At 33.5% G+C, this 23,626-nt stretch overlaps 2 protein-coding genes across 3 annotated transcripts in view; both read right to left on the minus strand.

Annotated features, from left to right (window-relative positions):
* The window catches only part of LOC133634276 (transmembrane protease serine 6), a 30,608-nt gene extending 30,322 nt beyond the window's left edge, over positions 1-286 (minus strand). Inside the window, exons 1-2 of the mRNA XM_062027404.1 lie at positions 233-286; positions 60-177 (exon numbers count right to left, since the gene is read on the minus strand). Coding sequence (XP_061883388.1) covers positions 60-177; positions 233-286 — 172 coding nt within the window. The remainder of the gene's footprint in view (positions 1-59; positions 178-232) is intronic.
* A 7,513-nt stretch (positions 287-7,799) lies between these two features.
* The window catches only part of LOC133633793 (uncharacterized), a 41,690-nt gene continuing 25,863 nt past the window's right edge, over positions 7,800-23,626 (minus strand). For both annotated transcript variants that reach the window (XM_062026494.1, XM_062026495.1), the window contains exons 7-11: positions 23,476-23,609; positions 23,192-23,393; positions 22,993-23,086; positions 22,847-22,913; positions 7,800-14,473 (exon numbers count right to left, since the gene is read on the minus strand). In XM_062026494.1, the coding sequence (XP_061882478.1) occupies positions 13,574-14,473; positions 22,847-22,913; positions 22,993-23,086; positions 23,192-23,393; positions 23,476-23,609 (1,397 nt within the window). In that variant the 3' untranslated portion in view covers positions 7,800-13,573. The remainder of the gene's footprint in view (positions 14,474-22,846; positions 22,914-22,992; positions 23,087-23,191; positions 23,394-23,475; positions 23,610-23,626) is intronic.

Below are 23,626 nucleotides of genomic sequence, written 5' to 3' on the forward strand. Positions count from 1 at the left end.
CAGTCAGGATGGCTGGACAACAAGAGGATTGAAACGGTCGCTTTTTTCTATGAACGCACCCAAGAAATACCAGGCCAGCGCCATTCCTCCGGCCAAAACCAGAATGAGAAGGATGACGACTAAGGACACGGCGCGCTTGAAAGGGCGTGTCTTCCAGATGGGTAAAACCACCACTTCCTGTAGACATAAGACACTTTCAGGATGATCAAATGTTGTTGATGTCTCTCCCAACTTTTGAAGAGTCCTTCAGATGTAGCTCAAAGGACAGAAGGGTTCTAGGTTCCATTTCCCGCAAACAACACTCTACAGTCACAGCGAACTAAGCTGATTCCAATACCAATTATCCATGAGTGACCGATACCGATACCAATCAGATGTATTAAAAGGGTCATATTATGGTTTATTTTCTACATACAACACTTTCTTGTGGTGTACATAACATGTAACCGTGGTTCTTTAGTCAAAATGTTTTACAGACCGTTTTCTGACTGTCTCTTCAGGAGGTCTTATTTATTTCGACTCTGACTCTTGTATTAGAAACGGCAACAGCTGAGGATGCACGTGCATGTACGAGCCAGTCTGCCCCACAACAAGACGACAGAGAAAAAAGGGGGAGCGTTTTGACAACAGCTTTGGAATACAATGGTGGACCCGCACGAAGAACTTTGGGTAAGTTTCTACCATATATGGACAATCTGCTGATGTCACACTATTTAAATTTAAAAACGTCTCTGTAGAGGTTGCCCTCTAGTGGGTTCTTCGGACCACCACCCACGGCCAGGAGAGCCCGGAATTCAGGGTACAACACTGTTTTATTTTCATAAATAGTGCAAGTGGTTTGCTTTCCAGAAAACTGTCTTTTCTGCGTCTGTGTCTCTCGGCAGCACCTCCAACTCCAACCACTCGTCTCCTGCCTGCTGCTGCTAATCAAGGCGACAGGTGATTAGATAACAAGGCCCACCTGGGCCATCTACGCACCTGTCGCTGTCTTTAAGGCCGGTCCTGGCACACCCCGTTCCGCGGCAGGCCCGCAGGCCACGCCCCCCTCCACAGTCTCGTATGGAGGAAGTATGAAGGAAGGCAAGATTGTTTTATGAATATCTCCGCAATGCCTCCATGGTTTAATTTCACATTTTCGGGACTTATGCCGATCCCAAGTACACAACAACAGGTACCAATACGTGATAAAAGTTTGGTTTTAACTGTAAAATGTTCAATGTATTTATGGTGAGTGCTATTAACAGTTCAACAATTTCAACTCAATATTTAAACTGGCTCCGTATTGTCTTATAATATATTAAAATTTAAAAAAAAACAGGTCAACTGTACAAAACCCAAAACCAGTGAAGTTGGCACGTTGTGTAAATGGTTAATAAAAAAAGAATACAATGATTTGCAAATCCTTTTCAACTTATATTCAATTGCATAGACTGCAAAGACAAGATACTTAACATTCAAACTGGAAAACTTTGTTATTTTTTGCAAATATTAGCTCATTTGGAATTTGATGCCTGCGACGTGTTTCAAAAAAGCTGGCACAAGTGGCAAAAACGACTGAGAATGTTGAGGAATGCTCATCAAACACTTATTTGGAACATCCCACAGGTGAACAGGCTAATTGGGAACAGGTGGGTGCCATGATTGGGTATAAAAGCAGCTTCCATGAAATGCTCAGTCATTCACAAACAAGGATGGGACGAGGGTCACCACTTTGTCAACAAATGAGTGAGCAAATTGTCCAACAGTTTAAGAACAACATTTCTCAACCAGCTATTGCAAGGAATTTAGGGATTTCACCATCTTCGGTCCGTAATATCATCAAAAGGTTCAGAGAATTTGGAGAAACCAGTGCACGTAAGATGTAAAGGCCCGTGACCTTCGATCCCTCAGGCTGTACTGCATCAAAAAGCGACATCAGTGTGTAAAGGATATCACCACATGGGTTCAGGAACACTTCAGAAAACCACTGTCAGTAACTACAGTTCGTCGTTACATTTGTAAGTGCAAGTTAAAACTCTACTATGCAAAGCGAAAGCCATTTATCAACAACACCCAGAAATGCAGCCGGCTTCGCTGGGCCCGAGTTCATCTAAGATGGACTGATGCAAAGTGGAAAAGTGTTCTGTGGTCTGACGAGTCCACATTTCAAATAGTTTTTTGAATCTGTGGACGTTGTGTCCTCCGGACCAAAGAGGAAAAGAGCCATCCGGATTGTTATAGGCACAAAGTTGAAAAGCCAGCATTTGTGATGGTATGGGGGTGTATTAGTGGCCAAGACATGGGTAACTTACACATCTGTGAAGGCGCCATTAATGATGAAAGGTACATACAGGTTTTGGAGCAACATATGTTGCCATCCAAAAGCCATCATTTCCGCCCCTGCTTATTTCAGCAAGACAATGCCAAGCCACATGTTACAACAACGTGGCTTCATAGTATAAGAGTGCGGGTACTAGACTGGCCTGCATGTAGTCCAGACCTGTCTCCCATTGAAAATGTGTGGTGCATTATGAAGCCTAAAATACCACAACGGAGACCCCCGGACTGTTGAACAACTTAAGCTGTACATCAAGCAAGAATGGGAAAGAATTCCACCTGAAAAGCTTCAAAAATGTGTCTCCTCAGTTCCCAAACCTTTACTGAGTGTTGTTAAAAGGAAAGGCCATGTAACACAGTGGTGAACATGCCCGTGACAACTTTTTTGCAATGTGTTGCTGCCGTTAAATTCTAAGTTAATGATTATCTGCAAAACAAAATTAAGTTTCTCAGTTTGAACATTGAATATCTTGTCTTTGCAGTCTATTCAATTGAATATAAGTTGAAAAGGATTTACAAATCATTGTATTCTGTTTATATTTACCATTTACACAACGTGACAACTTCACTGGTTTTGGGTTTTGTAATATAGGAATTGATCAGAGCTGTTTCTTAATTTTATGGAGGAATGTAGTTAATCATGGATTTGGCATTCTGTGTTATTAAAAAAAGTATTGATTTTGAATTGAGAATCATTTTGAATGGAATTCGAATTGAATCGAATGAAGTGGTGCTCAAAGATTCACAGCCCTAGTAGAGATATACAATTGGTTGCTAGCCGCTTGTCAGTGGGGGGACTAAAGATAAATACTAGGGGTGTCCGATAATATTGGACTGCCGATATTATGGGCCGATAAATGCTTTAAAATGTAATATCGGAAATTATCGGTATCAGTTTCAAAAAGTAAAATGTATGACTTTTTAAAACGCCGCTGTGTACACGGACGTAGGGAGAAGTACAGAGCGCCAATAAACCTTCAAGGCACTGCCTTTGCGTGCCGGCCCAATCACATAATATCTACGGCTTTTCACACACACAAGTGAATAGGGATGTGCGTATCGATCCTGTGGTATCGATATATCGATACTCACACGCTACTCATTTGGCATCACTTTTCTGAAAAAAGTATCGATATAAACCAAAAAACGGCGTGTGGGGGGTGCAAGCATCACTTTCAGATGTTTTTGATGACTTACTTAACTTACTATGTGCTGGGACACCCCTGTACCTGGCAGAGTATAGAGCCGGCCCAGTCACGTGACAGGAGACAGCGAATGAGCGTCGTCAACGTGGAACACACACACAGCCAGCCGACAGCAATACAGCCAGGCATATCCAGTGTCAGGCATTGTTTATTTTATTTTTTTACTGAATATTTTTGTTTAAATGATTATCCTAAATTCAAATAATTTCCACACAGGGGAATGTACTGTTAGTTGAAAATTGCTTGAGTATTTAAAACAAGATAAGAAAGAGATACAATTTGGAGATTCTTCATCTTTGCATTACAGTTTTATTTTTTTCTAAGAAAATCTTGAAATATATGATTGAATGTGATTTTGGTTTTAATCTGTAACATGATTTCTTACATTTCGAAAACATTAGCCTATTTCATATTTCATTAATTGCTCATTATATCACAAACTTTAAAAAATAACTGCAGCTTCTTGCGATTCGGATTTGACAGTTAATTGGAAAGCCCTAATATCTAATTATTATTATATATAATATATAATTATTATTATATATAATATTTAATTTATTTTTCATATTTATGTTATTTATTTTAATTTTACTTTTATTATATATTGACCATAATACAGGTGGTATAAATGGTCTGTATTTGTCTTGTGATTTGTCTTAAATAATAATAGTAATAATATTTTTGACTGACAAAAATTGCCAATAAGAAATTAATGGTATCGGTATCGGTATCGATGAAAATGCAAGAAAAAGTATCGGTATCGTATCGAATCCTAAAAGTGTGGTATCGCCCATCCCTGCATGTGAATGCAAGCATACTTGGTCAACAGCCATACAGGTCACACTGAGGGTTGCCGTATAAACAACTTTAACACTGTTGCAAATATGCGCCACACTGTGAACCCACACCAAACAAGAATGACAAACACATTTCGGGAGAACATCCGCACTGTAACACAACATAAACACAACAGAAGAAATACCCAGAACCCCTTGCAGCACTAACTCTTCCGGGACGCTACAATATACACCCCCGCTACCCCCTAACCCTCCACCTCAACCCTCGCCCACCTCAACCTCCTCATGATCTCTCAGGGAGAGCATGTCCCAAATTCCAAGCTGCTGTTTTGAGGCATGTTAAAAAAAATAATGCACTTTGTGACTTCAATAATAAATATGGCAGTGCCATGTTGGCATTTTGTTTTCCATAACTTGAGTTGATTTATTTTGGAAAACCTTGTTACATTGTTTAATGCAGGGGTCACCAACACGGTGCCCGCGGGCACCAGGTAGCCCGTAAGGACCAGATGAGTAGCCCGCTGGCCTGTTCTAAAAATAGCTCAAATAGCAGCACTTACCAGTGAGCTGCCTCTATTTTTTTTATTTTATTTATTTACTAGCAAACTGGTCTCGCTTTGCCCAACATTTTTAATTCTAAGAGAGACAAAACTCAAATAGAATTTGAAAATCCAAGAAAATATTTTAAAGACTTGGTCTTCACTTGTTTAAATAAATTCATTATTTTTTTTACTTTGCTTCTTATAACTTTCAGAAAGACAATTTTAGAGAAAAAATACAACCTTAAAAATGATTTTAGGATTTTTAAACACATATACCTTTTTACCTTTTAAATTCCTTCCTCTTCTTTCCTGACAATTTAAATCAATGTTCAAGGAATTTTTTTTTTATTATTGTAAAGAATAATAAATACATTTTAATTTAATTCTTCATTTTAGCTTCTGTTTTTTCGACAAAGAATATTTGTGAAATATTTCTTCAAACTTATTATGATTAAAATTCAAATAAATTATTCTGGCAAATCTAGAAAATCTGTAGAATCAAATTTAAATCTTATTTCAAAGTCTTTTGAATTTCTTTTAAAATTTTTGTTCTGGAAAATCTAGAAGAAATAATGATTTGTCTGTGTTAGAAATATAGCTTGGTCCATCCATCCATCCATCCATTTCCCTTTGGGGGTCGCAGGGGCGCTGGAGCCTATCTCAGCTACAATCGGGCGGAAGGCGGGGTACACCCTGGACAAGTCGCCACCTCATCGCTTGGTCCAATTTGTTATATATTCTAACAAAGTGTAGATTGGATTTTAACCTATTTAAAACATGTCATCAAAATTCTAAAATTAATCTTAATCAGGAAAAATTACTAATGATGTTCCATAAATTCTTTTTTTAATTTTTTCAAAAAGATTCGAATTAGCTAGTTTTTCTCTTCTTTTTTTCGGTTGAATTTTGAATTTTAAAGAGTCGAAATTGAAGATAAACTATGTTTGAAAATTTAATAGTAATTTTTTTCGTGTTTTCTCCTCTTTTAAACCGTTCAATTAAGTGTAAATATCATTAATTATTAATAATAACATAGAGTTAAAGGTAAATTGAGCAAATTGGCTATTTCTGGCAATTTATTTAAGTGTGTATCAAACTGGTAGCCCTTCGCATTAATCAGTACCCAAGAAGTAGCTCTTGCTTTCAAAAAGGTTGGTGACCCCTGGTTTAATGCATCCAGCGGGGCATCACAACAAAATTAGGCATAATAATGTGTTAATTCCACGACTGTATATATCGGTATCGGTTGATATCGGAATCGGTAATTAAGAGTTGGACAATATCGGAATATCGGATATCGGCAAAAAAGCCATTATCGGACATCTCTAATAAATACAGTCAGTCAGAGGGGATTAACGTTTGCGATCGGCATTAAAAAGCATTCGTCTGCAATGGCGCGCGAGTACTTTTTCACGAAAATCGTCTGATACTGATCAACGGCCGATCGATCGGCACATCTCCAGTACTTACCTCATTTTTCAGAGGAGACGAGCTGACCTCCTGGGTCACCTTCTCACACCTGCTGATGCCGAGCACCATGGCGTCAGTCTACATCCCGTCTTCTCCCAGCGTTCAAAATGTGAAAAGGAGCAAATATTTTATCGTTTAATGTCGAGACCTTAGTTATAATTACGGGTTTTAGCGATGTTCTCCCAGCCGAGAGCTGAGTCCGCCGGCCGACGCTGACGCCTGGCAACAGCGACACTCCCGCAGGTGTCGACGCTCCCCGATGGCAACGAAGCAGGGCTCGGATGTTTGTGCCTCGTTTTTTCCCACGTGACATTTGAAAGACAACAGGGGACGCCAGATGTCAATCAATCAATCAATCAAAGTGTATTTATATAGCCCTTAATCACAAATGTCTCAAAGGGCTGCACACACCACAACATCAGATCCTACATCAGGGCGGGAAAAAACTCAACCCAATTTAAAAAATTTAAATAAATTACATTTTTTTTGTAAAAAGTAAAAACAAATATTTTTTTCTCTTTTTTCCCCAGTCTAAAATATTATGTTTTCTTGTAAAATTAAGACTTTTTGATACATAATATATTTCATAATATTTCAACATTCTCTAAAAATAGTTTGTCATCAAAATAAAGTATTTTTTATATTTTTTAAGCAATATTTCTTTAAAGATTTTGCTTTTTGTCCCCCTATTTATTTCCTAGCAATAATGTGACTATTGTCAGATAATTCCCAATAAATCCCACATAATATTGCAGATAATGTTTAATGTGCTCGCTTTTTCTCAAAATGTCAAAAAATAATATTCTCACAATAATGCAACTTTATTGTAATTTAACTTATTGTAGGCGGTAGAAAATGGATGGATGGATTATATTTTTTATTACATTACTCATACAAATAGAAATAATCCGTTCCAGGGTCAAACTGTCCATCAACCTAAAGCCTTTTAACTTTTTTTTGATGTTTTAACTGGCAAATAAGTGACAAAAATCCACTTTGTTGATTTTGTTGTACATTTTCTACAAATTGTGCTCTTCAGGAGGGGCCGAGCACCAATTTAAATGATTTCACTTCATTTCAAAAAGGAAGACGTTGATTTGAGATACAAGAGTAAAGACCTTGATCACAAAACCAATAATAGATAATAATAACAATAAATAATAATAACAATAATAATAACATATATACAATATATGTTATTAACAATAATAAAATATATTGATAATTAATAATATTAATAATAATTATTATAATAATAAATAATAATAATTAATAATAATTAATAATAAATAATAATATTAATAATAATAACAATAATAACAACAATAAAAGCTCATAAGTTAAGGTATTCCTGTACATACTTTTTTAAATAATGCAATACAATTCAGGAATGTACAATCTTAAAGCAAGTTTGAAACACACGAACAGCGTGACCAAGACATAAGCTGAATAAAATAACATGTAGGTGGAAAAACAGTTTATTGTTCATTTGCAGCATCAACCATTGCAGTAAGGATAAGAATTCTAAACACAAATAATGCAACAGAAGTATCCCACATTTCTCTTTTGTAAAGTACGTCCGTATAGCAGACAATATCCTTTGCCCTTGTGGCTTGGACAGGACAGCAACATTGCAACCACAAGCAAAATAGGTCTCCTTTAAATCCGAGCATCGAGGTAAATAACAATAATAGAACGGCTGCCATTCATAGTAGCGATACATATCGATTGTTTAAACGTATAAAGCAGGGGTGTCCAAACTTTTCCCATTGAAAACCGTATTTTTAATTTTGAAAAACAAATAGAATATATATATTTTTTTACTTTTAGGTCTCCCCTTGTCAGGTTCAAACACTGATGACATCTAATAATCTAGACTAGAAGCAAGGAATCATGCAGAGACAGAGTTCAATTTAGCTCATGAGGAGACACGTGTTTTGGGCTGTATTCTAGTTACAGATCCAAACTACGCTCTAAAAGTCAAGCCCGCGTGCTTCCTCTATTTATTTGGGAGGTCCCTGGTTACATCACTGAAGCTGTCGCTGAGGGAAGGGGGTTAATCTCCACAACTCCAGTTAGACACAATATATGATTATAGAATAAATGAAAATTAGTTGACGCTGGTGATATCGCCTTGTCTCTGCTCTGTCTGCGTCACGGCGGTGTTCCGCCTTGGCAGTCAGCAGGCCGAGTCTGGACACAACACTGATAGAGACGCTGGCAATCTTTTGAATTTGCACAGATACAAATATCTAACTTGAGCACAATAACTAATAACTATAGCAACGGACTTTAAGCATACTAAAGTTGTGTGATAACTTTACACATAATTATTCTAACACCCCCCCAAGTTTGGTCCCGGGGACCCGGAAGGGTCTCAGTCATAAAAATGTTAAAAACAAGTCCCGTATATTCTTTTAATTATAAATCTCTAGTTCAGTGTGTTAGAATAATTATTTATAAGTTATCACACAACTCTTATGCTTAAAGCCCGTTGCTCTAGTTATTATCTATTGTGCTCAAGCTGCACTTTTTCTTTTCGTGAAAAGGCACACAACTTGTTATCTTCCACTGCAATGTGAGGAGTTGCCTCGCCACAGAAGTTTCTGTCTTTCAGCCTGCTAACAGCCAAGGACGAACCTCAAGCACCTCAACGACGATAAGGCATAACAGCGGGCAGACAAAGCAGAGACAGGGCCCAATCACAAGGCCCCCAGCACATTTCCGTTCTGAATAATCACGTATTGTGCGTACTGAGCTGCTTGCATAATGTGTGACCCCTCCCTTTAGAAGCAGCCTCGGCGATGTAACTTGGGAACTCCTGAATAAAGCGTAGGGTGAGACTGTAACTGAGTGTGCAGCTCCATGCGTTCTCCTCATGGCAAAATTGAACTCTGTCTCTGCATGATTCCTTGCTTCTTGTTCTGTTTAATAGATAGTTCAGTGCTTAAACCTGACACAGTGATTCTTAAACTTCTTTCACCAAGTACCACCTCATAAAAAAACTTGGCTCCCATAATGACTAAATAAATAATGATAAATGGGTTATACTTGTATAGCGCTTTTCTACCTTCAAGGTACTCAAAGCGCTTTGACAGTATTTCCACATTCACCCATTCACACACACATTCACACACTGATGGCGGGAGCTGCCATGCAAGGCGCTAACCAGCAGCCATCAGGAGCAAGGGTGAAGTGTCTTGCCCAAGGACACAACGTATGTGACTAGGATGATAGAAGGTGGGGATTGAACCCCAGTAACCAGCAACCCTCCGATTGCTGGCACGGCCACTCTACCAACTTCGCCACGCCGTCCCCATAATGACCAATATTAACATACAGTAGCACAGTAGGCCTAAGTCTGCATTCAAAACAAGGCAGAGGTTTTATTTAACAAGTTAATGTAATATTTTTGGCCACTGTAACATTACGCACAGTTTGAACAGTAACACAGATTTAATTGACTGATTCTTTGGCGTACCACTGATAGTACCTTTACCACAGTTTGAGATTAACTTCAGGTCTATCTGTCAATATAAAGTGTTTTTTTTTTATGTGTTATGCCCTTTTTGTCAAAGAAAACCCTGTTTTTTATTGGCAAAAACTTTTCATTATTAGTTTTTGAGCAACCAGAGAGTTTAAATTTTTTTTATCCCAGACTCATAAGTGTTTAAAAAAAGTTGTGTATTTAATTTTTTTTTACTTTCAACACTTAAGTCTCAAGATCAACTTCATATTTTTTGTTTATTTGTTTGTTTGTTTTCTGCCCTTTTTGTCAAAGAAAACTTTGGTTTTTATATGACAAACCAACAAAATATGCAATATTTTCCCCCAAAAAATCTTTCAAAGTGGAATATTTGATGTGAAGTCATTGGAGCCTTACATAGGTTAATAAATCATAACAACATTGATTGTATTTCATTATTAGTTTTTGAGCAACCAGAGAGTTAAAAAAAAAAAAAAAAAATCCCAGATTAATAGAAGTGCTAAAAATAAGTCATGTATTTTATTTATTTTTTACTTTCAACCCTTAAGTCTAGAGATCAACTTCAGAACTATCCGTCGTTTAAAAAAAAAAATCTCAGACTCATAAGTGTTAACAATAAGTCATGTATTTTATTGTATTTTTTTACTTTTAACACTTAAATCTCAAGATTAATTCCAGATTTGTTGTTTGTTTGTTTTTTTGTTTTCTGCCCTTTTTGTGAAAGAAAACTTTGGTTTTTAAATGGCAAACCAACAAATTTTGCAATATTTTCCCCAAAAATTATTTCAAAGTGGAATGTTTGATGTGACGTCATTGGAGCCGTACATAGGTTAATAAATCATAACAACATTGATTGTATTTCATTATTAGTTTTTGAGCAACCAGAGAGTTTTTGAAAATAAATAAATCCCAGACTAATAAAAGTGTTAAAAATAAGTCTTTTTTTATTTTTTATTTTTACTTTCAACACTTAAATCTCAAGATCAACTCCAGATTTGTTGTTTTTTTGTTTGTTTGTTTTCTGTCCTTTTTGTGAAAGAAAACTTTGGTTTTTAAATGGCAAACCAACATAATATGCAATATTTTCCCCAAAAAAATCTTTCAAAGTGGAATATTTGATGTGAAGTCATTGGAGCCTTTCATAGGTTAATAAATCATAACAACATTGATTGTATTTCATTATTAGTTTTTGAGCAACCAGGGAGTTTAAAAAAAAAAAAATCCCAGACTCATAAGTGTTAAAAATAAGTCATGTATTTTGTTGTATTTTTTACTTTTAACACTTAAATCTCAAGATTAACTCCAGATTTGTTTTTTGTTTTTGTTTGTTTGTTTTCTGTCCTTTTTGTGAAAGAAAATTTTGGTTTTTAAATGGCAAACCAACAAAATATGCAATATTTTCCCCAAAAATTATTTCAAAGTGGAATGTTTGATGTGACGTCATTGGAGCCTTACATAGGTTAATAAATCATAACAACATTGATTGTATTTCATTATTAGTTTTTGAGCAACCAGAGTTTTTAAAAATAAATAAATCCCAGACTAATAAAAGTGTTAAAAATAAGTCTTTTTATTTATTTATTTTTTTTACTTTTAACACTTAAATCTCAAGATCAACTCCAGATTTGTTGTTTTGTTTGTTTGTTTGTTTGTTTTCTGCCCTTTTTGTGAAATAAAATTTGGGTTTTTAAATGGCAAACCAACAAAATATGCAATATTTTCCCCCAAAAAATCTTTCAAAGTGGAATATTTGATGTGAAGTCATTGGAGCCTTACATAGGTTAATAAATCATAACAACATTGATTGTATTTCATTATTAGTTTTTGAGCAACCAGAGTTTTTAAAAATAAATAAATCCCAGACTAATAAAAGTGTTAAAAATAAGTCTTTTTTTTTTATTTATTTTTTTTACTTTTAACACTTAAATCTCAAGATCAACTCCAGATTTGTTGTTTTGTTTGTTTGTTTGTTTGTTTTCTGCCCTTTTTGTGAAATAAAATTTGGGTTTTTAAATGGCAAACCAACAAAATATGCAATATTTTCCCCAAAAAAATCTTTCAAAGTGGAATATTTGATGTGAAGTCATTGGAGCCTTACATAGGTTAATAAATCATAACAACATTGATTGTATTTCATTATTAGTTTTTGAGCAACCAGGGAGTTTAAAAAAAAAATCCCAGACTCATAAGTGTTAAAAATAAGTCATGTATTTTATTGTATTTTTTACTTTTAACACTGAAATTTTTGAGCAACCAGAGTTTTTAAAAATAAATAAATCCCAGACTAATAAAAGTGTTAAAAATAAGTCTTTTTTTTTTACTTTTAACACTTAAATCTCAAGATTAACTCCAGATTTGTTGTTTTTTTTGTTTTTTGTTTTCTGCCCTTTTTGTGAAAGAAAACTTTGGTTTTTAAATGGCAAACCAACAAAATATGCAATATTTTCCCCAAAAAATCTTTCAAAGTGGAATATTTGATGTGACGTCATTGGAGCCTTACATAGGTTAAGAAATCATAACAACATTGATTGTATTTCATTATTAGTTTTTGAGCAACCAGAGAGTTTTAAAAAATAAATAAATCCCAGACTAATAAAAGTGTTAAAAATAAGTCTTTTTTTTTATTATTATTTTTTTTTACTTTTAACACTTAAATCTCAAGATCAACTCCAGATTTGTTGTTTTTTTTTGTTTGTTTGTTTTCTGCCCTTTTTGTGAAAGAAAATTTGGGTTTTTAAATGGCAAACCAACAAAATATGCAATATTTTCCCCAAAAAAATCTTTCAAAGTGGAATATTTGATGTGAAGTCATTGGAGCCTTACATAGGTTAATAAATCATAACAACATTGATTGTATTTCATTATTAGTTTTTGAGCAACCAGAGAGTTAAAAAAAAATTTTTTTTAAATCCCAGATTAATAGAAGTGCTAAAAATAAGTCATGTATTTTATTTATTTTTTACTTTCAACACTTAAGTCTAGAGATCAACTTCAGAACTATCCGTCGATTATACAGTATTTTTGTATTATTTGTTTAATGTGTTTTTTGTTTGTTGTATGCCCTTTTTGTCAACGAAAACTGTTTTTTATAATGCAAACAAGCAAAATATGCAATATTTTCCCCAAAAAATATTTCAAAGTGGATGTTTGAATTAGAGATGTCCGATATTGGCTTTTTTGCCGATTTTCCTATATTCCGATATTGTCCAACTCTTATACCGATTCCGATATCAACCGATGCTGATATATACAGTCGTGGGATTAACACATTATTATGCCTAATTTTGTTGTGATGCCCCGCTGGATGCATTAAACAATGTAACAAGGTTTTCCAAAATAAAAAACTCAAGTTATGGAAAAAAATGCCAACATGGCACTGCCATATTTATTATTGAAGTCACAAAGTGCATTATTTTCTGTCTTTAAAAAGTCATACATTTTACTTTTTGAAACCGATACTGATCATTTTGAAACCGATACCGATCATTTCCGATATTACATTTTAAAGCATCTATCGGCCGATATAATCGGACATCCCTAATTATTATGCTTAAGCAATGACAGTTTTAGAGGAAAAAAATGGTCTTTATAGCAGCTTTGTGGTATTAGAGTGAAAATTACAACTTGTTCTCCTTACATTTCACCCGTTTGCTCTTTTATCCCACTTGTTTGTTTTAATAGTATTTTCACAATTAGCCGTGGGCCGCACTTTGGACACCCCTGGCGTAATGCTTTCATGTCCAAATAAAAATTCAGTTATTGACTCATGTCGTCATTTTCAGGCGTCTTCCTGCAGACGGCCATGTAACCGCCAGTGGAGGGTTCCACTGATGACGTCGAGTCCGCATGAGACTCGAGGAGAGCTTGCAGACTTTGCAGAGGTTGACCTAAACATCCGTAGATGCCTGAAGGTGTGAACGAAGATGAGCACTGAGGTGGAGGAGGACAAGAAGGAAACCGGAATCTGCTGGACTTCTCGCCCAAGATGTCCTCCAAACTCTCCTCTTGACTTCCTTGTTCCTCACCCGCACTGCTGATGCCAGAATCCAGGCTGGGGAGCTCGGGGCTGTAGTCGTGTAGCGTGTGGACACATTCGTTGTCGAGGCAAACCTGAATGGAGCCTTCAGTGATGCTCCCCTCACAGCACTTCTGAAGAGCTCTCCATTTGCCTCCTGTCTCTTCATCACTGCCTTCTTCTGCCGCCTCGTCACTGACCTCTCCCGGCGTCTGGACGCAATCAACCTGGAGCGTCTCGATTTTGGCATAGTCCGAAATAACTGGCATGGCCTCACTGCCGTCGCTGCCTTGGGAGAGCTTCAGCAGAAGTTCCAGGACATCCTCCATGTCCTCATCCCAAACCTTGTTGAGGCCTTCACCATTCGCGGGAGTCGTAACGGGCCCGTAAGGGGAGTCGGCGGCACAGGGCTCCAGGTCGCCCACGGCGAGGGAGTGGACTGAAGGAGGCCACTGCTGGGAGTACCTGGGGTTGAAGAAGCTCAAGCCAGCGTACCTGCTCCTGGTCTTCTCCTGCAGCGACAGGTCTGGACGGCAAGGTGCAAAAACGTCCACATGGCCAACTGACTTCACCGGGAGAATTTCCTCCAGCCGGAGGAAGGTCTGCAAAGACTCGCTGCTGAAATGAGGACTCACCCAGGTCTGGAGGAGAAAAGGTCGAAGGTAAGCAACGAGGGGTGTGAACCCTTGGGCACCTAATGCAGTGTTTTTCAACCTTTTCTGAGCCGAGGCACATTGTACCTCATAATTATGAATTATCTCCTACTCTTGACTTTCTTATGTCATAATTTCGACGTATCGCATGTATATAGCTTTTTATTCCATAATTCAACTTTTATCCCATAATTATGACTTTTTATCCTATGTTTTTAAATGTTTATCACATAATCTGACTTTTTATCTATTATATATTATTTTCATAATTTCGTCTTTTCATCTGATAGTTGACTTTTTATCCCATAATTATGAATTTTTTGTCCATATTTTTTACTCTTTTTAATCATAATTATGATAAATGATAAATGGGTTATACTTGTATAGCGCTTTTCTACCTTCAAGGTACTCAAAGCGCTTTGACAGTATTTCCACATTCATCCATTCACACACACATTCACACACTGATGGAGGGAGCTGCCATGCAAGGCGCTAACCAGCAGCCATCAGGAGCAAGGGTGAAGTGTCTCGCTCAAGGACACAACGGACGTGACTAGGATGGTAGAAGGTGGGGATTGAACACCAGTAACCAGTGATTTTCTTATTGTATGATTTTGACTATTTATTTCATATTTATGACTTCATATCTCATATTTTTGACTCTTTATCTCATAATTTCGATTTTTTTATCTTATAATTTCAATTTTTTATCTCATAATTATGACTTTTTAATCTCATAATTTCAATTTTTTTATCTCATAATTTCTATTTTTTTTATCTCATAATTTCGATTTTTTATCTCATAATTTCGATTTTTTATCTCATAATTATGACTTTATATCTCATGTTTCGACTTTCTTATCTCATAATTATGACTTTTTACCTCATAACTTCAACATTATTATCTCATAATTTCGACTTGTTTTATCTCATAATTATGACGTTATATCTCATGATTTTGACTTTCTTATATAATCATTTTGATTTATCTCTTAAGTAAGACTTTTTCTCTCATAATTATGACTTTTTCTCGCATAATTCAGACTTTTTATCTTATAATTATGACTTTTAATCCCATATTTTTGATTCTTTATCTCATAATTATAACTTTTTTCAAAAAAATGTTTTACATTGTACCTCATAATTATGACTTATCTCCTAATCTTGACTTTCTTATATCATAATTTCGACGTATCTCATGTATATGGCTTTTTATTTCATAATTCAACTTTTATCCCATAATTATGACTTTTTATCCTATATTTGTACATTTTTATCTCATAATCTGACTTTTTATCTATTATATATTATTTTCATAATTTCGTCTTTTCATCTGATAGTTGACTTTTCATCCCATAATTATGAAACTTTTGTCCAAATTTTTTTTACTCTTTTTTTAATCATAATTATGACTTTTTATTTCATATTTATGACTTCCTATCTCCTATTTTTGACTCCTTATCTCATAATTTCGACTTTGTATCTCATAATTATGACTTTTTTATCTCATAATTTCCAATTTTTATCTCATAATTATGACTTTATATCTCATAGTTTCGACTTTCTTATCTCATAATTATGACTTTTTACCTCATAACTTCAACATTTTTATCTCATAACTTCGACTTGTTTTATCTCGTAATTATGACTATATAGCTCATGATTTTGAGTTTTTTATAAAATAGTTTTGAATTATCTCATAAGTAAGACTTTTTCTCTCATAATTATGACTTTTTATCGCATAATTTTGACTTTTTATCTCATAATTATGACTTTTTATCCCATAATTATGACTTCTTATCTCATAATTATGACTTTTTATCCCATATTTTTGATTCTTTATCTCATAATTATAACTTTTTATCTAAAATGTTTTACATTGTACCTCATAATTATGACGTATCTCCTAATCTTGACTTTCTTAAATCATAATTTCGACGTAGCTCATATATATGGCTTTTTATTTCATAATTAAACTTTTATCGCATAATTATGACTTTTTATCCTTTTTTTATTTTTTTATCTCATAATCTGACTTTTTGTCTATTATATATTATTTTCATAATTTCATCTTTTTATCTGATAATTGAGTTTTTATCCCTTAATTATGAATTTTTTGTCCATATTTTTTACTCTTTTTTTAATCATACTTATGATTTTCTTATTGTATGATTTAGACCAGGGGTCACCAACGCGTGCCCGCGGGCACCAGGTCGCCCGTAAGGACCAGATGACTTTTTTTTTTCTCTAAAAAAAAAAAATATATATATTTTTTTTTTTTTAAATTAAATCTACATAGAAAAAACACAAGATACACTTTCAATCAGTGCATCAACCCAAACAACCTCCCCCATGCACACTCATCCACACCCACTCACACAAAAGGGGTTATTTCTTTCTGCTACCAATATTCTGGTTCCCACAACATAGACAACACATCTGCAAGGGACACAGTCCCTGAAGCACACATGATTGTATAGGCTGCTGGTCCACTAACATTTTCATTAATTACTATTTTTTATGTAATTATTTTTATATTGTTTTACTTTCTTTTTTATCCAAAAAAATGTTTTTTATTTTTTTATCTTATTTTATTTTTTATTTTTTTTTAAAAGGGCCTTATCTTCAACAGACCAGGTTGTCAATGAAATTAGATTTGTTTAAAGGGTTTTTTAAACTAGGCCCAGTCCAGATAATGTCCAAGTCAGACTCAGCAACACACACCTTCATTCATGTACACAGAAAAAAATTAGAGAACACAACAGATTGCATATAATTTATAAACAAAATTACATTTTCAAAATAAGCATTTATGTACAGTCCAGATTATGTCCAGGTCACTCAAATTAGGGAACACAACAACAGATATCATATAATCTATAATTATAATTATACTTTTAAAATAAGCCTTTGAGGACTTCTCATCTTTTTTTTAATGTTTTTTGGCATCATTATCGTTTTCAACCATGTAACTTTCTAAAGTTAGAAAATACTGAATAAATGTTTTAAAGAAAGTAATACTAAGTGAATATCTGTTTTTGGCCTTAAAAATAAACATTTTACCGAGTACTATAATTAAATTGACTAAATCATGATTGTCAATGAACTCTCCTAAAATAACAGAAACCACATTTGTGTACCACTCAATGTTTAAATACATCTTTGGAACAATTGATGCTTTTAAAGACAGACACATAGCTTCAAGGTTGAGAAGTTTCAGGCCCCCATATTCATACTCTTTGTACAAAACCTTTCTTTTAATCTTTTCTGGTTTGCCGTTCCAGACAAAATCGAAGACCCTCCGCTCATAAATCTTAAAAAAGTTTTGTGATGGAGCTGGTAATGACAAAAACAAATAAATAAATTGAGGAATATTTAACAAGTTGGCAATAGACATTCTACCATACAAGGTTAGGGATTTCCCTTTCCATAATTGCATAATTTTGTCCAGCTTTCTTAGTCGATTATCATAATTTACTGAGCCTAGATCTTCCAGATTTTCTGGGACAACAACACCAAGTATGTTAACTGCTCCATCTGTCCACAAAACAGGCACTTTGCATTCCATTCGAAAGGACGTTCCCTTTAGATTTCCGATCCTTAATATTTTACATTCATCATAATTAAGCTTAAGGCCAGATTGCTGTGAAAATATGTCCAAAAGATTAAGAAGATTCCGCAAACAATGAGGAAAAATCTTATCTTTGTGAATCAGCCTTTTCTGACATGAACTTCATCAAGAACAAACACAGAACACGCCTCACTGATACACATCTGCAAGACTCACTCAGAGTTGCAGTGTCAAGTTACACACCAGAGTACAACACACTAGTTAACAGCATGCAATGCCAGGCTTCCCACTAACTGACAAAGAAACAGATAACAGATTTGGTGTCCAGTTCAAAGTGTGACATGATTTAAAAATTTCAGAGTTTACTTTTGTATTTTACATGAGTTATTATTTGTACAAACATGGTGCAAAGTAATTCATGATTTGTTAAAACATGTTAGTGGCTAGCTAGTTAAAATGGGATATTGTGATTTCACAAGACTGTCTTAGAAGTGATCATTTGAAAATGTTCAATTTGAAAAATGTGCACTTAGAGAAAATATAAAAATAAAGTGTTGCATATTGATATTTATCTGTTTCTATATATATTTATTGTGAGAAATCATTAAGATGATCAGTGTTTCCACAAAGATAAATATCATTAATTATTAATAATAACAGAGTTAAAGGTAAATTGAGCAAATTGGCTACTTCTGGCAATTTATTTAAGTGTGTATCTAACTGGTAGCCCTTCGCATTAATCAGTACCCAAGAAGTAGCCCTTGGTTTCAAAAAGGTTGGTGACCCCTGATTTAGACTTTTTATTTCATAATTATGACTTCATATCTCATATTTTTGACTCTTTATCTCATAATTTCGACTTTTTAGCTCATAATTATGACTTTTTACCTCATAACTTCAACATTATTACCTCATAATTTTGACTTGTTTAATCTCATAATTATGACTTTATAGCTCATGATTTTGACTTTCTTGTATAATAGTTTTGATTTATCTCATAAGACTTTTTCTTTCATAATTATGACTTTTTCTCACATAATTTTGACTTTTTATCTCATAATTATGACTTTATAGCTCATGATTTTGACTTTCTTATATAATAGTTTTGATTTATCTCATAAGTAAGACTTTTTCTCTCATAATTGTGACTTTTTCTCGCATAATTTAGACTTTTTATCTCATTAGTATGACTTTTTATCCCATAATTCTGACTTTTTATCTCAGAATTTCGACTTTTTATCTTATAATTATGACTTTATATCTCATAGTTTCGACTTTCTTATCTTATAATGATGACTTTTTACCTCATAACTTCAACATTAGTATCTCATAATTTCAACTTGTTTTGTCTCATAATTATGACTTTATAGCTCATGATTTTGACTTTCTTATATAATAGTTTTGATTTATCTCATAAGTAAGACTTTTTCTCACATAATTATGACTTTTTCTCGCATAATTTAGACTTTTTATCTCATAATTATGACTTTTTATCCCATAATTCTGACTTTTTATCTCATAATTATGAATTTTTTGTCCATATTTTTTACTCTTTTTTTAATCATACTTAGGATTTTCTTATTGTATGATTTAGACTTTTTATTTCATAATTATGACTTCATATCTCATATTTTTGACTCTTTATCTCATAATTTCGACTTTTTATCTCATAATTTATCTTATAATTATGACTTTTTACCTCATAACTTCAACATTATTATCTCATAATTTCAACTTGTTTTATCTCATAATTATGACTTTATAGCTCATGATTTTGACTTTCTTGTATAATAGTTTTGATTTGTCTCATAAGTAAGACTTTTTCTTTCATAATTATGACTTTTTATCGCATAATTTTGACTTTTTATCTCATAATTATGACTTTATAGCTCATGATTTTGACTGTCTTATATAATAGTTTTGATTTATCTCATAAGTAAGACTTTTTCTCTCATAATTGTGACTTTTTCTCGCATAATTTAGACTTTTTATCTCATTATTAGGACTTTTTATCCCATAATTCTGACTTTTTATCTCAGAATTTCGACTTTTTATCTCATAATTATGACTTTATATCTCATAGTTTCGACTTTCTTATCTTATAATGATGACTTTTTACCTCATAACTTCAACATTAGTATCTCATAATTTCAACTTGTTTTGTCTCATAATTATATGAGACATATATAATAGTTTTTATTTATCTCATAAGTAAGACTTTTTCTCACATCATTATGACTTTTTATCTCATAATTTAGACTTTTTATCTCATAATTATGACTTTTTATCTCATAATTATGAATTTTTTGTCCATATTTTTTACTCTTTTTTTTAATCATACTTAGGATTTTCTTATTGTATGATTTAGACTTTTTATTTCATAATTATGACTTCATATCTCATATTTTTGACTCTTTATCTCATAATTTCGACTTTTTATCTCATAATTATGACTTTTTACCTCATAACTTCAACATTATTATCTCATAATTTCGACTTGTTTTATCTCATAATTATGACTTTATAGCTCATGATTTTGACTTTCTTGTATAATAGTTTTGATTTATCTCATAAGTAAGACTTTTTCTTTCATAATTATGACTTTTTATCGCATCATTTTGACTTTTTATCTCATAATTATGACTTTATAGCTCATGATTTTGACTTTCTTATATAATAGTTTTGATTTATCTCATAAGTAAGACTTTTTCTCTCATAATTGTGACTTTTTCTTGCATAATTTAGACTTTTTATCTCATTATTATGACTTTTTATCCCATAATTCTGACTTTTTATCTCAGAATTTCGACTTTTTATCTCATAATTATGACTTTATATCTCATAGTTTCGACTTTCTTATCTTATAATGATGACTTTTTACCTCATAACTTCAACATTAGTATCTCATAATTTCAACTTGTTTTGTCTCATAATTATGACTTTATAGCTCATGATTTTGACTTTCTTATATAATAGTTTTGATTTATCTCATAAGTAAGACTTTTTCTCACATAATTATGACTTTTTCTCGCATAATTTAGACTTTTTATCTCATAATTATGACTTTTTATCCCATAATTATGACTTTTTATCTCATAATTATGAATTTTTTGTCCATATTTTTTACTCTTTTTTTAATCATACTTAGGATTTTCTTATTGTATGATTTAGACTTTTTATTTCATAATTATGACTTCATATCTCATATTTTTGACTCTTTATCTCATAATTTCGACTTTTTATCTCATAATTTATCTTATAATTATGACTTTTTACCTCATAACTTCAACATTATTATCTCATAATTTTGACTTGTTTAATCTCATAATTATGACTTTATAGCTCATGATTTTGACTTTCTTATATAATAGTTTTGATTTATCTCATAAGTAAGACTTTTTCTCTCATAATTGTGACTTTTTCTTGCATAATTTAGACTTTTTATCTCATTATTATGACTTTTTATCCCATAATTCTGACTTTTTATCTCAGAATTTCGACTTTTTATCTCATAATTATGACTTTATATCTCATAGTTTCGACTTTCTTATCTTATAATGATGACTTTTTACCTCATAACTTCAACATTAGTATCTCATAATTTCAACTTGTTTTGTCTCATAATTATGACTTTATAGCTCATGATTTTGACTTTCTTATATAATAGTTTTGATTTATCTCATAAGTAAGACTTTTTCTCACATAATTATGACTTTTTCTCGCATAATTTAGACTTTTTATCTCATAATTATGACTTTTTATCCCATAATTATGACTTTTTATCTCATAATTATGAATTTTTTGTCCATATTTTTTACTCTTTTTTTAATCATACTTAGGATTTTCTTATTGTATGATTTAGACTTTTTATTTCATAATTATGACTTCATATCTCATATTTTTGACTCTTTATCTCATAATTTCGACTTTTTATCTCATAATTTATCTTATAATTATGACTTTTTACCTCATAACTTCAACATTATTATCTCATAATTTTGACTTGTTTAATCTCATAATTATGACTTTATAGCTCATGATTTTGACTTTCTTGTATAATAGTTTTGATTTATCTCATAAGTAAGACTTTTTCTTTCATAATTATGACTTTTTCTCACATCATTTTGACTTTTTATCTCATAATTATGACTTTATAGCTCATGATTTTGACTTTCTTATATAATAGTTTTGATTTATCTCATAAGTAAGACTTTTTCTCTCATAATTGTGACTTTTTCTCGCATAATTTAGACTTTTTATCTCATTAGTATGACTTTTTATCCCATAATTTCGACTTTTTATCTCATAATTATGACTTTATATCTCATAGTTTCGACTTTCTTATCTTATAATGATGACTTTTTACCTCATAACTTCAACATTAGTATTTAATAATTTCGACTTGTTTTGTCTCATAATTATGACTTTATAGCTCATGATTTTGACTTTCTTATATAATAGTTTTGATTTATCTCATAAGTAAGACTTTTTCTCACATAATTATGACTTTTTCTCGCATAATTTAGACTTTTTATCTCATAATTATGACTTTTTATCCCATAATTCTGACTTTTGATCTTATAATTATGACCTTTTTATCCCATAATTATGACTTTTTATCTCATAATTATGACTTTTTATCCCATAAATTGGCCTTCTATCCCATAATCTTGACTTTTTCTGTCATAATTATAATTTTTACCTCATTATTATGACTTTCCTATTGGGGTATATTTTAGTTAGTGGCAGAAACAGGCTTCCACATGCATTAGTGTTTGTTGCAAACCTACGTTCTGCAGGAAGGACTTTGATGGGTCTGGTAGCGGTGGTCCTTTTATCTTCTTTGCAGTCTTCACCCTGAGAGACAAAAATTGTCATATCGCTTAGCACATGGCAACATGTAGTGGGAATGTAAAGTATTGATGTCCGTGCTTACCAGGTGGTCTTGTCAATTCGGAAGACGAGAACAGCCAGAAACAGGGCGAAGGCTGTGCCCGAGACTGTAACTCCTAGAACAAGCGCAAAGAAGCCTGACAGAGACAACAATGATTATTCAGACTTTTAATCAAAGTGATTGGTTTGCTATTCAAAACAAGCCGTGAAAAGTCACTCGGTTCAGGTGTAGCAACACACACCCGAGGGTGGCGCCTCGGCCACTCCAATGGCTGAAGTCCACGATGCTGTGGGGCTCCAGTCGCTCCATGACGACCAGTCAAAGTCGGACGGGCGCACTCGAGCGCGCGCCTCATAAGTCGTGCCACGCGTCAGCAATTCTTCCCTCAGCTCCGTCTGGCAGCAAGACTCACATTGCCCTTCTTCGCTCAGCACTCGTGCGCCCTGATAGCCACAATAAATGCATGTCGTCTTTTCGTGGGCCCGCTAAGACGTGGACGTGTTCTTGTGTGTATATACTACGCACGTTCCACGGCTGATCCTTTGGCTTCCACTGCAGCTGCAAGGTGTAACGGGAGATGTCGAGGTGCTTGGCTGCTTGGGGCACATAGGAGACTGTTGTCATGTTGACTTTGGGTTCTGTCGGAGGGTACATCTTGACTGCAGAATGACAGGTG

This window comes from Entelurus aequoreus, linkage group LG18, assembly GCF_033978785.1.
Source record: "Entelurus aequoreus isolate RoL-2023_Sb linkage group LG18, RoL_Eaeq_v1.1, whole genome shotgun sequence".
NCBI lineage: Eukaryota > Metazoa > Chordata > Actinopteri > Syngnathiformes > Syngnathidae > Entelurus > Entelurus aequoreus.